Source organism: Rhinatrema bivittatum, chromosome 4 (assembly GCF_901001135.1).
Source record: "Rhinatrema bivittatum chromosome 4, aRhiBiv1.1, whole genome shotgun sequence".
NCBI lineage: Eukaryota > Metazoa > Chordata > Amphibia > Gymnophiona > Rhinatrematidae > Rhinatrema > Rhinatrema bivittatum.
The window spans coordinates 385,780,295-385,796,558 of record NC_042618.1 but is presented as its reverse complement, the minus strand read 5'-3'; the positions used below and the strand labels follow the sequence as shown (position 1 = coordinate 385,796,558).

Here is a 16,264-nt window from a genome sequence, read left to right as displayed (position 1 = left end):
TGACACCGATAGCCCCTGTCACATGGTAAGAGCAAAGGGCCATCAGCGCCATTTTGATTAGTGGCAGCCGACAGCCCGAGCGCGGGAGAATGCTCCTGGGACCCCCGCTGGACCACCAGGTATTTAAAAAATTTTGGGGGGGGGCCGGAGGGTGGGGGATTTTAAAGGGTCAGGTTATTTTTTTAGGTTGTGTCCTTTCTTCCCGCCCCCCCCCCCCAATAACGATAAGAAAACCCACTAAATTAATTGTGGGGTTTCCTATTGCTATCGGGGACCCCCCGATATCTGACGATACTGAAAATATCGGACGATATTTTCAATCGTCAGATAAACGATTCACATCCCTACTGTCAACCACTTTGATTAGAAGGAAACTTTTAATATCCCAGAACCCAACAAACAAAACACGGAATACAGAGGGGACATTCCATGTCAAGTGGACCAATTTAGATAATCATCCACGCTCAAACTCCTTCAAATTGAATAAAAGTTTGTGTGGATGTTTTGCTAGGGCCTCAAACAAAACTATGCAAAATTTTTCGGCTGGATTTCTATTGGTTCAAGAGCTAGAGACAGCTAAATAAAGGTCACTCTTAAAGTACTGTGCTCCGCACAACACAAAATGGCCACTTTGTCTGAGTACTGCAGCCAACAACCCCTGTTAGGGGCCTGAAAATGTTGTAGATTATTACAAACCTCTGGTGCTAAGCTCCTATGCAAGGTTTGGAACCTAACATGAGCTTGCCACCTTTTTTATGGTACAGCAAACTACGTGAAAAATTTTACAAAAGAAATTACAAAGGCCTACTTTGACTCCTCATTGCTCCTGATGTATACTTCGATTCAGATCATAACTGGATCAGTAGTCATGGCCATGACATACATCTAGAATTTTTACTAGGAGGCTTTGCAGTCAACTGGAAGCAAAGAAATAGTTACATAAAGACATGATGTCAACCTTTTATGCAAAGTTTTGCCATTTTTGGGTGCTAATATCTCTACTGTGTAGTTTTTCATTTTTTTTTCTTTCTAATGTCATTTGAAAAAGCACCATTTTGCTACAAAAGTCACCCTATTTCATCTTGGATCCAGCCTTGCTTTGGTAGAATTATAGTCCCAAAGACAAGCATCATTTGTATGTGTGAACACACTATGTTAAAGAGTCAGCTATGACACCACAACTATGATACATGCAAATGAGATAGAGATGTGAAATGTTACAATTGCAGATCAGTTTACTGTGCTTACCACACTTTTAGCTTTTGATACATATTTGTTTAGACATATTTTCATAAATTACTCAAAGTCAGTGCAAAACTTTGTATGCTGATTAGTTAGGTTGCATTGGTCAGTGATGGTTAAGACATTGACAATTCAACAAAATTGACAACGGCAATCACTTAAGGGCCACTCCAGACAGCCAGACAAGGGACCAGCCACAGATTTCAAGCTTTTATTTAAGCACAAAACAATAAAGAGGCAAGACGCTACATACAAGAATTGCTTAAATAATTGCAGATTTCACAAAAATTCACTTCGTGATTTTTCCTGCTTGCACCTGCTTTTGAATGTCCCATCAAAGTGTGACAAAGTAGCTTGTGAATAAATATCTGCCTGTCCTGATGAAGTTGTTATGGGTGCATCAAGGGTAGCAATAGTGTGCTCTTCCTAGAAATCCAACAGAGTGGCCAGTAAAATGAACTGGCAGGACTTGGGGGTGGCAAGAAATTGACCTAGACATCACATTCCTCAGTTGAGACTTCACATATATGGGCCAATACATAGATGCAAGCTAAATCCTGATAATGTTGGAAGCTGGATACTTGAAGGGCATTAAAATATTTTCGTTCATGTCTAGAACACTTGCAATGAATGAGGTGATGTCATTCGAAATTTTGCTAATGCAAATTTTAGGTGCATCTATGGGCTTGAATTGATGATTTTCCTTGTGCCAGCAACTGTATGATCTTGCTACACACCTCTCATCCAGAACAGATTTGATTGCCTTCAATGCCCTCCTTTGGAACAAAGAAAAATTTGATACCAGGGACACAAAGAAACACAATGTCACAGGCCAGGGGGCATGCTCCCCAAGTCACTGAATGTCCCCATTGTCCTCAAATCCACTGAAGCAAGGGTTCTAAAGAAAGACTAAACAACAAAGGAGAAAGGGGGGCAGCCCTGCCTAGTCCCCTGACTTGAAGGAAATTCATGGGATCCATGACAGAAGTTCTGGGGGCAGTATAAAGTGCTCTCTACCACTTGTATGAAGTGACCTGAGATCCCAAAGGCTTCTAGAGCCTGCCACATAAAGTTCCCACTCCAGCCTGTCAAATGCCTTCTCTGCATCTAAACTAAGCAACAGAGAAGGAATATGACTCTGTTTACTACACACCAAGGAGACAATAATCCTACGAATGTCATTATAGTAAATTGAATCTTAACGAAACCAACTTGATCCTTCTCTATCAGATGGGCGGGCCAAACGATCATAGCCATAATTTTGGTCAAAAGCTTAACATCAAAATTCAATAAGGAAATGGGACAGTAGCCAAGGGCAACCAAGGGTCTTCCTGCCTTAAGAAGTACTGTAATGAGACCCACTATTCAGCGGGGAAGAGGAGTTGTGCAAATCAGTAAGTTGTGTGTACATCCGCCCCAAGTTGTAATTGATTTTAATCTATTAAGAGCTAAAGTTATGCACTACAGAGTCTTTCGAGAGCCCTCCCATTTGTGAAATGCTCTCGAAAGACTCTCAAAGCAAAACCCATGTATTGAGAAGTGATAATACTACATCAATCAGTGTACCTACTTCTGAGACATAGATGTGAATATCTAAGTTTTAAAAGTTCAGTAAAGTGACAGTTTGTTGTTTAGAATAAATTCAGCCATTTTTCCCCAACACTGACATCGGGCTCAACAGTCTGTAGTTTCCTGGATCACCCATAGAACCCTTTTAAAAACCAGCATTACATTGGTCACCCTCCAGCCTTCAGGTACCATAGCTGATTTTAATGATAGGTTACTGATACGAACAGTAGGTATGCAATTTAATTTTTCAGTTCTTTCAGCACTCTGGAATGTTTACCATCTACCTTTAAGGGAGATGTCCTTCAAGGATGGCGTTCTTTAGAGGCTCAAAGAGTGGCCCTACTAGAGCGTAAGGAATATATTAAGGTCCCACTGCGGGACAAGTGGCCTGAATGGAGGTCAGATTTGCTTAACTCCTCTCAAATAGCATAAAACATCTGGGTGCACAGAAACTTATTTTATCTTTCTCCATCCTCCTAGAACAGAAAGAAGTAGCCATTTGCACCAACATGGGTCCAAGGGCAAGCCCCTTGTCTAAATCTGCTCTGAAAGAAATCCACAGCAGATGTTATGTCTGTTCTCCAAGGAGAGACCTTAAAATCCTTGCAGAATCTCTCAAATAAGTGTCAAATACACTGTATACTAAGGAAGTAGATACATCTGTGCCTCAACATAGTTGATATGATTAATGGAGAGTTGTCTTTCCTCTATAAACACACCTTTTCAAGGGTCAGGCTTCAAGAGAGAATCGAGACAGATCCTCCATTACCACAAGGCTTGATAAAGGAGACCGATCTCCTCAGAGAGATGCAGAGGAGGTCCAGAGAGGAATCTTAGTAGGTCCGCATTCCAGGGTCACTTTGACCAAGCTGGTGGCACTAATATTATCATCGCTGGATGGTTCTCTATCCTTAACACTCTGGCTATCAGAGGCTGGTGAGGAAGACGTACAAGAGCATGTCTCTTGGCCAGGGCTTGATGAGCGCGTCTATCTCGCTGGATCTGGTTTCCTTTCATTTGCTGAAAAAAGTTTCTGCTTTGGTGTTGGATCTGTTTGCTGGGGGACCCTACTAATCTACTATCCCCTGGACCTCATCCTTGCTGAGGTCCCACTTCCCTGGGTCCAGCCTGTGCCTGCTGAGGAAATCCACTTGAATGTTTTCATTTCCTGTGCTATGTGATCCTGACAGGGCTCAGATATTTTATTCCACCTATTTGAAGAGGCTGCTGCCTTTCTTTCCCAGCAAAGGGCTGTGAATGCCCCCTTATTTATTCACATAGGCCACTACCACTGCAGTTGTTGGACAGTACTCTGAGTGATCTTCCTTTACAAGAGGAAAGAAGCATAGTATAGAACTAGTCTGATGGCCCCTAACTTTAGATGGCTTATGGACCAAGAGGTCTCATCCTCCTTCCACTACCCTTGCATTGCCTGCCACTGAGAATGGGCCCTCCAGCCAACCATGCTGGTGTCTGTGGTCACTGTAATCCAGTTGGGAGAGGTTATATCCACTCCCCATAGTAGGTTCATAGGCTCTCCCCACCTCTTCAGACTTTCCTGGCCCACGGGGAAAAAGCCAGGCAAGATTTGTAGTCCTTGACAGGCGGGACTCCACTGGGACAGGAGGAACTGCTGCAGTGGGTGCATGTGTGCTCTTGCTCAGGTGACTAAGTCCAGGGTGGATGTCATGAGCCTAGGAGCTGCGGGTATTCCCAAATTCTATACCTCGTGTGTCCACTATGTCTTTTTTGAGATGAGGCAATCATGTTCTATGCAAGGACACTGTTTTATTTTCCTGTCATTTCATCACTCCTACAGTGTGCAAGACATGGGAAGAGCTATTTTTAGCCTACCTACAGGCTCACAGCTGATTTTCAAAGTGAAACTATCCATGGAATTTCTCTCTGAAAATCAGTTCCTCGGCATGGCCCATTAAAAATAATCTCTTTGCACATGGTACTTTGCTGGGATGGCCCAGAACCATCACGGCCCTCATTTATGTACTGGACATAGTTAACAAAGGAAATGGCCATTGTATTTGTTTTCAGCAAGAACATGTCGGATGGCCTTATCAATCTAACTTCACATTGCCATACAGTAATGACCCATTGCCCATGAGAGAAACAGGAGATAGTAGCAGGGATAGAGCATAACAAAGAAAGGAAGAGAGAATCCATGATTTTATTTAAAAGCATCCAGAACAGCATGCAAAATGAATAAGATCCAACCTACAAATGAATTTACTGTCAGGGCTCCTTAAGACTGATTTCTTACTGGTTCCTGTTCTATTGAGGTTACAGTCTGTGACCTCTCTGCATCTACAAATAAAAATGTCAGCTTATGAAATAAACAGGAATATGCTAAATATTCCTTTTGTCAAAACAGAGGAGACTGATCTTTTCCTGACTTCATGTGTTTTCTCTGTTTGCACTCAATATTATTATGCTTTCAGCCCCAGGCTTTCTCACTGCCTATATAAGACCCTCTTTCATCTTGTTACAATGCCTCCTGCACCTTGCATAGTCTCATAAATTTCAAGTGGCCCTGATTTTGCATCACAAATTCTATATATCATTCCACAGTTGCTTCATGCTATTACAAAAATAATAATAATTCTTTATCATCTGCTGCAGACCTGTGAGAGCTTTTTGTACAAATCAGTACTGATGACAAATTTACTTTTATTTGTATATATTAAAGAAGAATAAAATTCACCATAGGGAAGTTACTTAATCTAGATGTGAGGTCAAAAATTTTAAGCAGGCATTGATTTGAAGCCCTACATACAGAGTCACAGAGTGGCTTAAACTGAGGCAGCCTCAGACCACTGTTAGCCTGGGACACAGCACTGCCTCTGCAGATCCCTATTGGACCTCAAGAGTTTAAGAAAGGGTTGCTGGGAAAGCTCTAGTGCTCTGGCAACTTGATGGCAAAGGACTGCACTATGGGAGCAGGGAAGTAAAGCTCCAGTGCCGTAGGTTGTGCTCTGAATTTGAACTTGTCTGAAATACCAGTGAAGAAATCTAGCACAATGGGACCAAGGACTTAAATGCAGTGAGTTGCAGATTCCTGAACTGGTTTAATGTTACATTTAAGCTGAAGGTAAAAGGAATGTTTGCTCATGTCCCTGTAAATAAATCTCTTACATCAATTTCCAAAGAGAACTGTGTGTAGCCAGGAGCCTTAACCTGACACTGGGTTAAAAATAGTGCCAACAAGGTAAGAAGGCAGGACTGTCACCGGGCTCAACATCAACCTGGGAGGAATGGTGGGAAGGGTTCCCCTCAGATATCAAGACCAGCTAGAGTGGTGGGAGGGTCAACATCCCTTCTCTACTTTTTCCCCATCCCCTAGAGTAGATGCACACCTCTTTCTCTTGCTGATACCTCTGTTCTTCCTGCTGGCCTGCACAGTTCAAACAGCTGATGTGGTAAATAGCATGAACCACAGAAGAGAAAAGAGAGGATAAGAAAGGAAAGGAGAGGCACCAGCAGTCAATCTCCTCCACTTAAAGCCATAAAACATTCTAGTGGAATTTTTCCTATAAGCCAGAACACTATGAGACACTTCATTGGAAAAATTCAGGAATGAAATATTTTCCTCAACATGCAATTGGGTTGCAAAATTTCAAAAGAGCAGCACAGCATAGAGAATGGAATCTGGAAGAGATCATATATGATGATCTTAAGGAAGCAAAACAGGTGGAAAAGGCGTTGGCAAAAGTCAGAATGATGCTTGGGTGCACAGGAAGAGGAAGAGCCAGCAGGAAAAGGTAGGTGATAATGCATCTGTATAAGTCTATGGTGAGACCTCATTTAGAATACTGGGTACAATTCTGGAGACAGTGCCTTCAAAAGGATATAAATTGAAATGAGTCAATCCAGAGGGCAGCTATAAAAATTGTCATCATAATAAAACATATGGGGAATGACTGAAAGATCTAAACATGTATACCCCAAATGCTTTCAAAGATGAATCCTCTTAGGGTTTTTTATCGTGATGGGTTCCAGCACATACTGGGCTCAGGAACAGTGACATATGAAAGATTATTGGCACTTCCTTTTTGTTGATTTATGTTCGAGTTTCATTTTTATGAGTGCTTTTATTGTGACCTGCTTTGATCTTTGGCTAATGTGGGATACAAATGTTTTTAAATGGAGAAATTTACTGACCTGATAATTTTGTTTTTCCTTAGTGTAGAACAGATGGACTCAGGACCAGTGGGTTATTCTCCCCTCCAGCAGATGGAGATGGAGCAAGCTGATGTCACAGCTATATATACTCCTGCCAGTGACCCCAGCCTGCCAGTATTCTCTTCAAAAGCAACTGTGGACAGACTAGCAAAAATCTTGATTAAAAACAATCAACCATAACTGTCTCAACCAACAATAAAACACTGAACTCAAGTAAGAACATAGGTACCCCAATCTAGGGACCGGATTGAACATTTCCAGTAATCCCCATGGGACCCGTATCCCCACAGGAGGACTACTGTCACAATCATTTGGCAGCCGAGGCTAGAAAGCCAAGTCCATATGTGTACACTAAGGAAAACAAAATTATCAGGTAAGTAATTTCTCCATTTCCTAGGTGTAGACAGATGGACTCAGGACCAGTGGGATGTATCAAAGCTACTCCCGAGCAGGGCGGGAGTCTGCCTGCAGATCCAGTCAACACCACATGTGCAAAGGTTGCGTCCTCCTGGGCTTGCATATCCAGATGATAAAACCTGGAAAAGGTGTGTAAGGAGGACTACGTCACAGCTTGGCAGATACCGACGGGAGACAACAATCTAACCTCCATCTATGACACTGCCTGAGCCCTTGTGGAATGAGCCCGAACCTGAGTAGGCAAAGGCTTCTCAGCATCCACATATGCGGCCATGATCACCTTCTTAATCCAGTGAGCTACTGTATGTAGCCTGCGAAGCTGGTTTACCTTTGCTTCCTTCCACCATGAAGGTCAAACAGGCGATCCGATTTTCAGAGAAGTTCAGAAACCTCCAGATACCGCACTACTAGTCTCTTGACATCCAAGGAACGCAGGAGGCGATACTCCATGTCCTGGATCTTATCTAGGGACAGCAAAGAAATGGACTGATTTAAATGAAACTCCAAGACCACCTTAGGCAAGAAGGATGGAACAATACATAACCGTAATGCCCCTGGAGTCACCCGAAGGAACGGCTCCCGGCAAGACAAGGCCCACAGCTCAGAAATGTGACACGCAGAATATACAGTCACCAGAAAAAACTATCTTCAAGGTTAATAACCGCAAGGAAAGGGTGCACAAAGACCGAAACATAGGGCCCGCTAAAAAATCCAGCACCAAATTATGACTCCACAAAGGAACCGACAACCACATGTGAGGCCGAAGGTGCATCACTCCCTTCAAGAAATGGGCCACATCAAGATGGAATGATAAGAAGACACCATTCACCATGCCTCTAAAACATTTAAGAACCGCAACTTGAAACTTTCAAGGGGGCAATCCTTTACTCAACCCATCCTGCAAAAATGCCAGAATAAGCGGGAGCGAGGGGGCGCTCTCGCACGGTACACAAGATGGCAGCCTGAAATCGGAAGCTCTACAACCCTCGCTCCTTATTTTGGGAAAAAACGCAGAGATTTTTTTTTTTTGTTCTAAAATTGCTTCCCTGTTTCTTCCTACCTCATGGCCGCCTCAAAGACGGGAAAAATTGAGGTTGCCTTTGCAGCGGCTGCCGGCACCAAGAGATCTAAGCAGAACCCTCCAACACCCGATAAGGCCCCGCAATCGCAAAAAATGGCGTCGGCAGGTTTGGTGCTCACGGAGCTAAAGCATTTAAAGGATCTAATACAAATCAATATCAAAACTACGATGGCTATCCGAGGTGACCTGCAATCTCTCACCACTCGTATGGATAGCTTTCAGGCACGCCTCGACAATACTGAAACACAGGTCTCTTCTCTTCTCATTCCACAGTGCCATTTCCTCAAATAATAACAGAAGTGGAACAGATGAAACCAGACATGGAGGATCTTTCTAATAGAAATCGTAGGAATAATGTTAGAATCCTGGGAATACCAGAAGCAGCTGAAAGTGCTGATCTCTTACAATTTCTACTATAAATGGTTCCTGCATGCTTACAACTCACATTCGACCACCCTTTTGAAATTGAAAGGACCCATAGGATACCATCGCGTCCGCTTCAAAATTCAAGATAAGATGCTGTGTCTCTCCTTGAACTTTCTTCAACTTAATGTAAAAATATTAGTATTGAATTAGGGACTATCATATCACCCACTGTGCTTTCAAGTTAGTACTTGTATTTTGCACTTTGATGGGTCTTTTTTAATCATAGGTCCAGAAAGTCCAATATTTAAAGCGAAACTTATTTTGTACTTTTTGAATTTTTGCTTAAAATATAGAAGATACTATTTCCCTTAAATTGGTGTCGGAGTCAGTGGTCTGACACGCGCATTTCGCGGTCTGCTGCTTCAGAGACGTGGTTCAGCTGATGTTCTTAGTCCGGTGCTCCTCGCATTACTTCATCGAATGCTGCTATGGGCGACTAAATAATGAATTTAGGGTCCCTCATGGTTTCTAAGGGGTTGAGACACTTTAAGTTAGATCAGCATTATTGCATTTTTTAAAAGAATATTTTACGATGTATACACTTTACACAGTTGGGACGACATTGCTTTAAAGACACTTACCAGACACGACGCCATTTTTCTATCTCGGCATTTAGCAGAGAACCGGCTGAAACCGAGTCTGATTTTATATGTTGAATTCTCCGAATTCACCTGATACTCAGTTTTACCCCCTGATTTCGGCGGGAAATCACATAAAGTGAAACCATTCGATTTCTTTGTTGAGTTCACCGGGGTGACTGATTGCAATTGAAAAATCCATTTTTGCTCACATTGTCTGAGCCTCTTCACGCGGTTTCCCCCTCGCCAGTGCTGATTGACAATCTCTAGTACTGTTCACTTGATGTGCTTGAATTCATGATCAAAATCCTTAAAATGTGCGACCAAAGGTTCCTCAAGTCTGCCCGTGTTTAGGCAGCACGTGTTCTGTCAGGCGAACTCTTACTTGGCGTTTAGTCATGCCCACATATGTTAGCGGGCATGGGCAAAAAATGGCATAAACCACCTGTGGCGAGAAAATCTGGCAATTTTAGTTTTCTTAGAAGCCTCTCATGAGGGACTTTGCCTTCTGAAAATCCAAATACACTACATCTACCGGTTTCACCTTTATCCACATGTTTATTAACCCCTTCAAAAAAATGAAGCAGATTTGTTAGGCAAGACTTCCCTTGGGTAAATCCATGTTGACTGTGTTCCATTAAACCATGTCTTTCTATATGCAGTATTTAAATGAGAGGGAAATCGGAGGAGAATAAAAAAGGGCATACTAAGGGAGAATTATGTGATCCTGGCGCTCAAAGGAGTTTATTGCATTGGGCACCCACAAATGCAATGGGCACTCAATGCGAGCGTCCATTTTGATCATGCTTTTTTTTGGTTATTTTGCTGAGATGCTGATTTCAGTTCTGAAGTTTATTATATCGGGCACCCATTGCTACGGGTGTCTAAATTGTGCAGTCATAAGAAAATTGCGCTTCTTTCTGATCAAATCGATTGACATATATTTTTCTCCACTGCAAGCAGTAAAGGAAAGAATAAAAATAATATTAAAGAGGACACATTTATCGCAACACAAAGGACTATATTTTTTAATGTTTCTCATGAGACCATGACTGTGCGTTAATTTTACTCTACAACCGGAGACGGAATTAAATTCTCCGGGTTAAAAAATGTGTGTTGAGTGCCCAGCCTTTCAGCACACTTTCCTGTATTGAGTGGTAATAGCTAATATTTTCATCTACATGGAATTTACATGCTATGGGCACTATCAGGTTTTCGTTTGTTAGGGCGTGCGTTTTGGAAGCGCTAATCCCCTTATTGCACTGAATCTCTTCTTGAGCACGCAACCATGAGTAAAATCATGCTAGGCTGGGCACACCTTATTGCATTGGCTTGTATATGGGAGCTGAATCCATAACTGCGAACATGGCCTATGTTACAAGACCTTGCTCTTCTTCAGAGTCTTAGTGTCCAGGAAATAAGCCGATTTGGGTCTCAGTGTGCATTAGTATGTGGCGCGATAATCTTTGTGTGCATTCCAATTCACTAACTCCTCTGAAATGAGAAGACCCAATGGACAATATTATATACCGGATGTGAATAAAAGGAAATGACATCAGTGATGCAACAGTTGATGGTATCCAAAAATTAAATCTCTGCTTCTACAGTCTCAAATTGCATAAATCCTCAAAAAACTGAAACCAGCTTCGCATCCTTCGGACCCAATACCGCCCAACCTTCTTTTCAACATCCCAAACACCATCTCAAACCAGTCTCTGAAATCATTAACCTCTCATTATCCCAAGGCCTAGTGGCTATTCTTAAACTTATACTAAAAAAGCCTAACTTATTTCCAACAGACCCGGCCAGCTTCCGCCCAATAGCTAACCTCCCCATGATTGCAAAAAATCATGAAAAAAAAATAGTCAACAAACAGCTATTAGAATACCTTGAGGAGCACAACATCTCTCCCCCACTCAACACGGATTTCGAAAAACGCTAAGCACAGAAACCCTTCTCATATCCCTAGCAGACACCATCCTAATAAACATGGTAAAAGGACAAACTTACCTACTCGCGCTCCTCGATCTGTCAGCCACCTTTGACACAGTGAGTCATACTATCCTCCTAGAACGACTAACAGGCATAGGCGTCAAAGGCCCTGCGCTCTCTTGGTTCAGATCCTTCCTGTCCAACAGGTGCTACAAAGTCAGGATCAACAATAAAGAATCTCCTCCTGTCCACTCCGACCTGGGTGTCCCACAGGGATCGTCCCTATCACCAACACTCTTTAACATCTACCTTCTACCACTCTGCCACCTTCTTACACAACTAAAACTATCCCACTATCTGTATGCTGATGACGTCCAAATACTCATCCCGATCAAAGAATCTCTACAAAAACTCTTAACCACTGGACCAACTGCCTTCAAGCAATTAAACCAACTCCTTTCCCACACTCTCAACCTGGTCCTGAATACCGACAATACGGAGATTCTTATCATCTCTAAAGAAGACCTCGCCACACCTCCGATTTCACCGTCCCCCTCCCAATCAGCCAACTCAATTATTAAACACTCTCCATTCGTCAGAGATCTAGGCGTGATCCTTGATAACCAGTTTAAACCTTAAGAAGTTTGTGAATACCACCACTACGGAGTCTTCTTCAAAATGCAAGTCCCTTAGAAACCTAAAACCTCTCCTTCACTTCCAGGACTTCAGACTGGTGCTGCAATCCATCATCCTATCAAAACTGGACTATTGCAATTCCCTCCTTCTCCGTCTCCCAGCCAACACCATCAAACCTCTTCAAATGGTTTAAAACTCAGCAGCCAGGCTTCTCACTAATACCAATAAAAGGGAACATATCACCCCCACTCTTCGGTACCTCCACTGGCTACCCATCAAATTCAGGATTCTCTTCAAAGTCCTCACGATCATCCATAAAGCTAAACACAACCTCACCTCTCTCAACACCGCCCTTCAACTAACACCACATACCTCATCTAGACCAATCAGAAATGCCTACAAAGACACTCTGTATGCCCCTCAAGCGAAATCATCTCTTAGAAAGTGTGCCATTTCCACAGCAGGACCCCATCAGTGGAATGCGTTGCCTCCGGACCTCAGGCAAGAGCCCTGCCCATCCTCATTCAAAAAAAGACTTAAAACATGGCTATTCAGCCTAGCCTTCCCAGACACTTAATTCTCCCCCTCTTTCAGCCTGTCACTTCTAATCTGACATCCCAGTCGGTCTACACAGACCATCGTATCGCTCCTGTTGTGTTTCTCAGTTATCTTCTCATCTGTTTTAAGATGATTTGTTTGGTTATGATATGTTATGTTTTGACCCGTTCCACTGTTAATTGCCTCCCCTGTTCTTTGTATCGCCTCTGAGCGAATTTTGCAGTTATATTGTAAACCGATGTAATTTGTATGCTTACAGGAACGTCGATATAGAAAAGTTAAAAATAAACAAATAAATAAATCTTTGCAGGTAACCCAAGCCAAAGGGAGTTTAAATGTATGGTACTTTTGATTGTGTGGGGGGATTTAAAGGGGGGGGGGGGTGAGCCTATATAACTAGGGGCTGCTACATTGGCTGTGTGATTGCAGTGAGATCACTGCTGGAGTGGCCGGGGCTTTATGGCATGGACGTGGCCTAAAGACCTGTGCTGTTTGCAGAAGTCTGCTGTTGGTGGGGGGGGGGGTTAAGGCAGATGATGGTGAAGGTCAGCATGCCCACCCCTGGGGGTGGCCTTGTTTAAATCCAATTTGGTGTGTCGTATATTTTGTTAAGGGGATGAGGACGAAATGCCATGGGAGTCCCACCTGCTCACATTAATGTTTTATATTGTATTCTAGATCGTACTGGTAGCCAGTGTAATGCTTTTAAAGTAGGAGTGATGTGATCATATTTTCTTGCACTGGATCGAAGTGTTGCTGCTGCATTTTGTAGAAGTTGTAGAGGTTTTATGTGACAAGCTGGAAGACCAAGGAGCAAGGAATTGCAGTAGTCAAGAAGTCTGTGGTAGTTAGTAGAGGTTTCAGTCAGCTCAGTAGTCGCAGCTTGTTATAGCAGGTTTAATCAATTTACTGATATGACTTTTCATTGATATGCATTCTAAAGGCTTGATGGATTGGTATTCACTCAGACTTTATTTTTTATTTTTTGGATGCTATCAATTGTTATATCACTTATGTAATTTCCGGTTATTTACATCCGATAGATTTTATGTCGGGATGGGATCCCGACATAAAATATGATGGTTACAACTACTTATCATTTCTAAACATAAGCAGAGCTGTACAGATACACCTTCATTTAACAAAACAGTTTAAAGTTTGAAGCAACCACATGCAGCACTCTAAAAAAAAAACAAAACACCTTTGAATCTCACACATATATCGAGTATCATTATTTGTCTGGAATATTTTATTACCGTTCAACGACTGGTGAAAACCATCACACCCACCATCTACTTCCACTTTCAGAAGCAGCACTGAGTATAAGCAGCAGAATATACAGCCTTCCTTGCACGCACCCGCAGGCTCTCCTCGTGCCTGCCCCCCCTTTGACGTCATGTTTCCTCCTGGCAACAACGGAGAAGAAGCGTGTGCCTAGCAACCAGCGCTAACACGGGTTTGAGCCGGAAGTGCCAAAACAGCGAGCGCTCGCAGTGGTGGGGGGGTCCTCTTAGACTATGAAAGAGGCCTAAAAGGAGCCCACCTGGGGCGTGTTTATCCAGATGTGAAAACATCTCCCAACATGTTTAAAAATGAATACCAGGTAAACGGAAGCGACTGCTTCTTGTTTTTGTTCTTTTTTCAATGGTACTGAAAAATGGTAATGTTTTGCGTGAGAAAAGTTAGCATCCTCTGCGCTGACGGTGCATTTTAGAATTCTTTGAAGGTGTAAATAACCATAATGGCGAGCCATTCGATAAAGTGTGGTCGATATTCCAAAGCTTTGTCCCCGTTATGTTTGGAGTTACTCAGACTAAAGCTAAATTTTAAAAAATTCCGCTCCTACCCCCTGGTAAATTTTGTGCGAGATAATGAGTTACCCGCACAAAATTTAGCAAGGTAGACAGAGGCAGCACTGAGGGCATTCCAGGGATGGTGCTAAACTTTAGGACATGAGCCCTGATATTCAGAAAAAGGGCTGTAGAATCATTGTGGTTCATACACTGAAATCCTCAGTTCAATGTACAGCAGCAATAATTTTGGAAATAGTTTGGAAAGTAATATAAAATAGAAAACTGTGAATATCATAATGTCTGTGTATGGGCCCATGATATATCCTGGAATATACGCATTTTTTTTTAGCTTAAATTTAAAGTTCAAGCTTAATAAATGATGCAGAACATATTTACAGAAAATGGAGTAGAAAAGTTTTGGGTAAGTAATTTCTAAAAAAAAAAAAAAGGCGACTTGTCAGGCTGTACAACCCATATTTTAATTTCATCATTTCGTCATCCGTAATATCCCTGCTCTGGTGAAAACTGCCAATGGATCATTAAAACTGCAATGCCTCCAGCTCAACGAAAAATTTAAATTGCAGTGAGTAGGAAGGCTAGGGAAATGTATATAATAAAAATATGAAATCCATAATCAGTAGGCTGGCCAGCTGCAAGTTACCAAAAGTAAAGTTAACCCAGACAACTTAAAATGGTATCAGCAAGAAAAGTTTCACTGAAAATACTCAGCTATAGTTACACTGATAAAATTATCTGAGAAACTCTGCCACTCATCGGCTTAGTCACTATTTGGAAAAAAAAAAAACCCTGTCCTCTGGGGTAGATTTTTGATCAGGTAAGGCAAAAAGAAAAGAGTTAATTCTGCTCCCAAATCTAGCCCCTCTCTTCCTATTATTTTTCTCCTGCCCTCCCAGGTATCTGCAGGGAAAAGAAAGGGGGGAATGAGGCTGAAGCAGACAGCACAGAGCTATTCTGTTCCCTAATAAGAGCCCCTGCCCTCCTGTGGTGCAGGGAACAGGAGGGAAAAAGGTGAGGCTGGAGTGGACAGAGTACAGCAGAAAGGAGCTACTCAGCTTCCTAATCCAGCAACTCCCCATATTTGACCCCGTCGCCACACCAACTTCCTTCCTGTTTGCAGGCTGGAGTGAGCAGCAGAGCAAAGAAGAGTTCAGTTTTTTTGTCAAGTTCTACTTTTAATGCATGAATACTTATTCAGTATTTGATGAGGACATGCCTGTGTTCTGAATGCGACCAAGGTGTGGTCTTCTGCTAATGTGTAATTTCTACTGTAGCAGTCCACTTTGTTTTGTTTTCCCAATAGGAGGTGTGCTACAGATGCAATAAGTATGTTTTTTGCAGAGCTTTATGTTATTTGCAGAGTGACTAGTAATGAGAAAAAATGTCCCCTGTCTTTGATTAACCTCAGTAAGAGTGACACAAACTCCCTCCATTACCAGCCACTTTGTGAAGTAAAATGAAACTATGCAAATAGTCGCTCAGAAACTATGTAGCGACTTCTGGTCATGGCGCATGTCTGATCGGACACCCAGGCAAAGAGCTCCGACATGTCTTCTCATATTAACAGTGTTATAATTCCTGCCACTGCCTGATTAAAAAGCTGGTGTGACTCATCTACCCTGAAGTCTTAACTCTGAGTAGTTTCGTGAGTTATTAAGCTCTCCTGGCATGGGTATGAGCAGAAGGCAGTCTGGGCAGCCGTGAGCAGAAAGTCCCTAATGCTAAAATGATGGAGCCAAGAAATACTGAGAAAGTCTTCGCAAATATCTTGGAAGACGTGCTGCAGCATAGTGCTTCTTCTGTGCTTGATGAGAGGCTGA

At 42.4% G+C, this 16,264-nt stretch overlaps 1 protein-coding gene across 1 annotated transcript in view; it reads left to right on the top strand.

Moving 5' to 3' along the window:
- The first annotated feature begins 14,092 nt into the window (after window positions 1-14,092).
- The window catches only part of C4H3orf67 (chromosome 4 C3orf67 homolog), a 479,946-nt gene continuing 477,774 nt past the window's right edge, over window positions 14,093-16,264 (top strand). Inside the window, exon 1 of the mRNA XM_029600997.1 lies at window positions 14,093-14,236. Coding sequence (XP_029456857.1) covers window positions 14,216-14,236 — 21 coding nt within the window. The 5' untranslated portion in view covers window positions 14,093-14,215. The remainder of the gene's footprint in view (window positions 14,237-16,264) is intronic.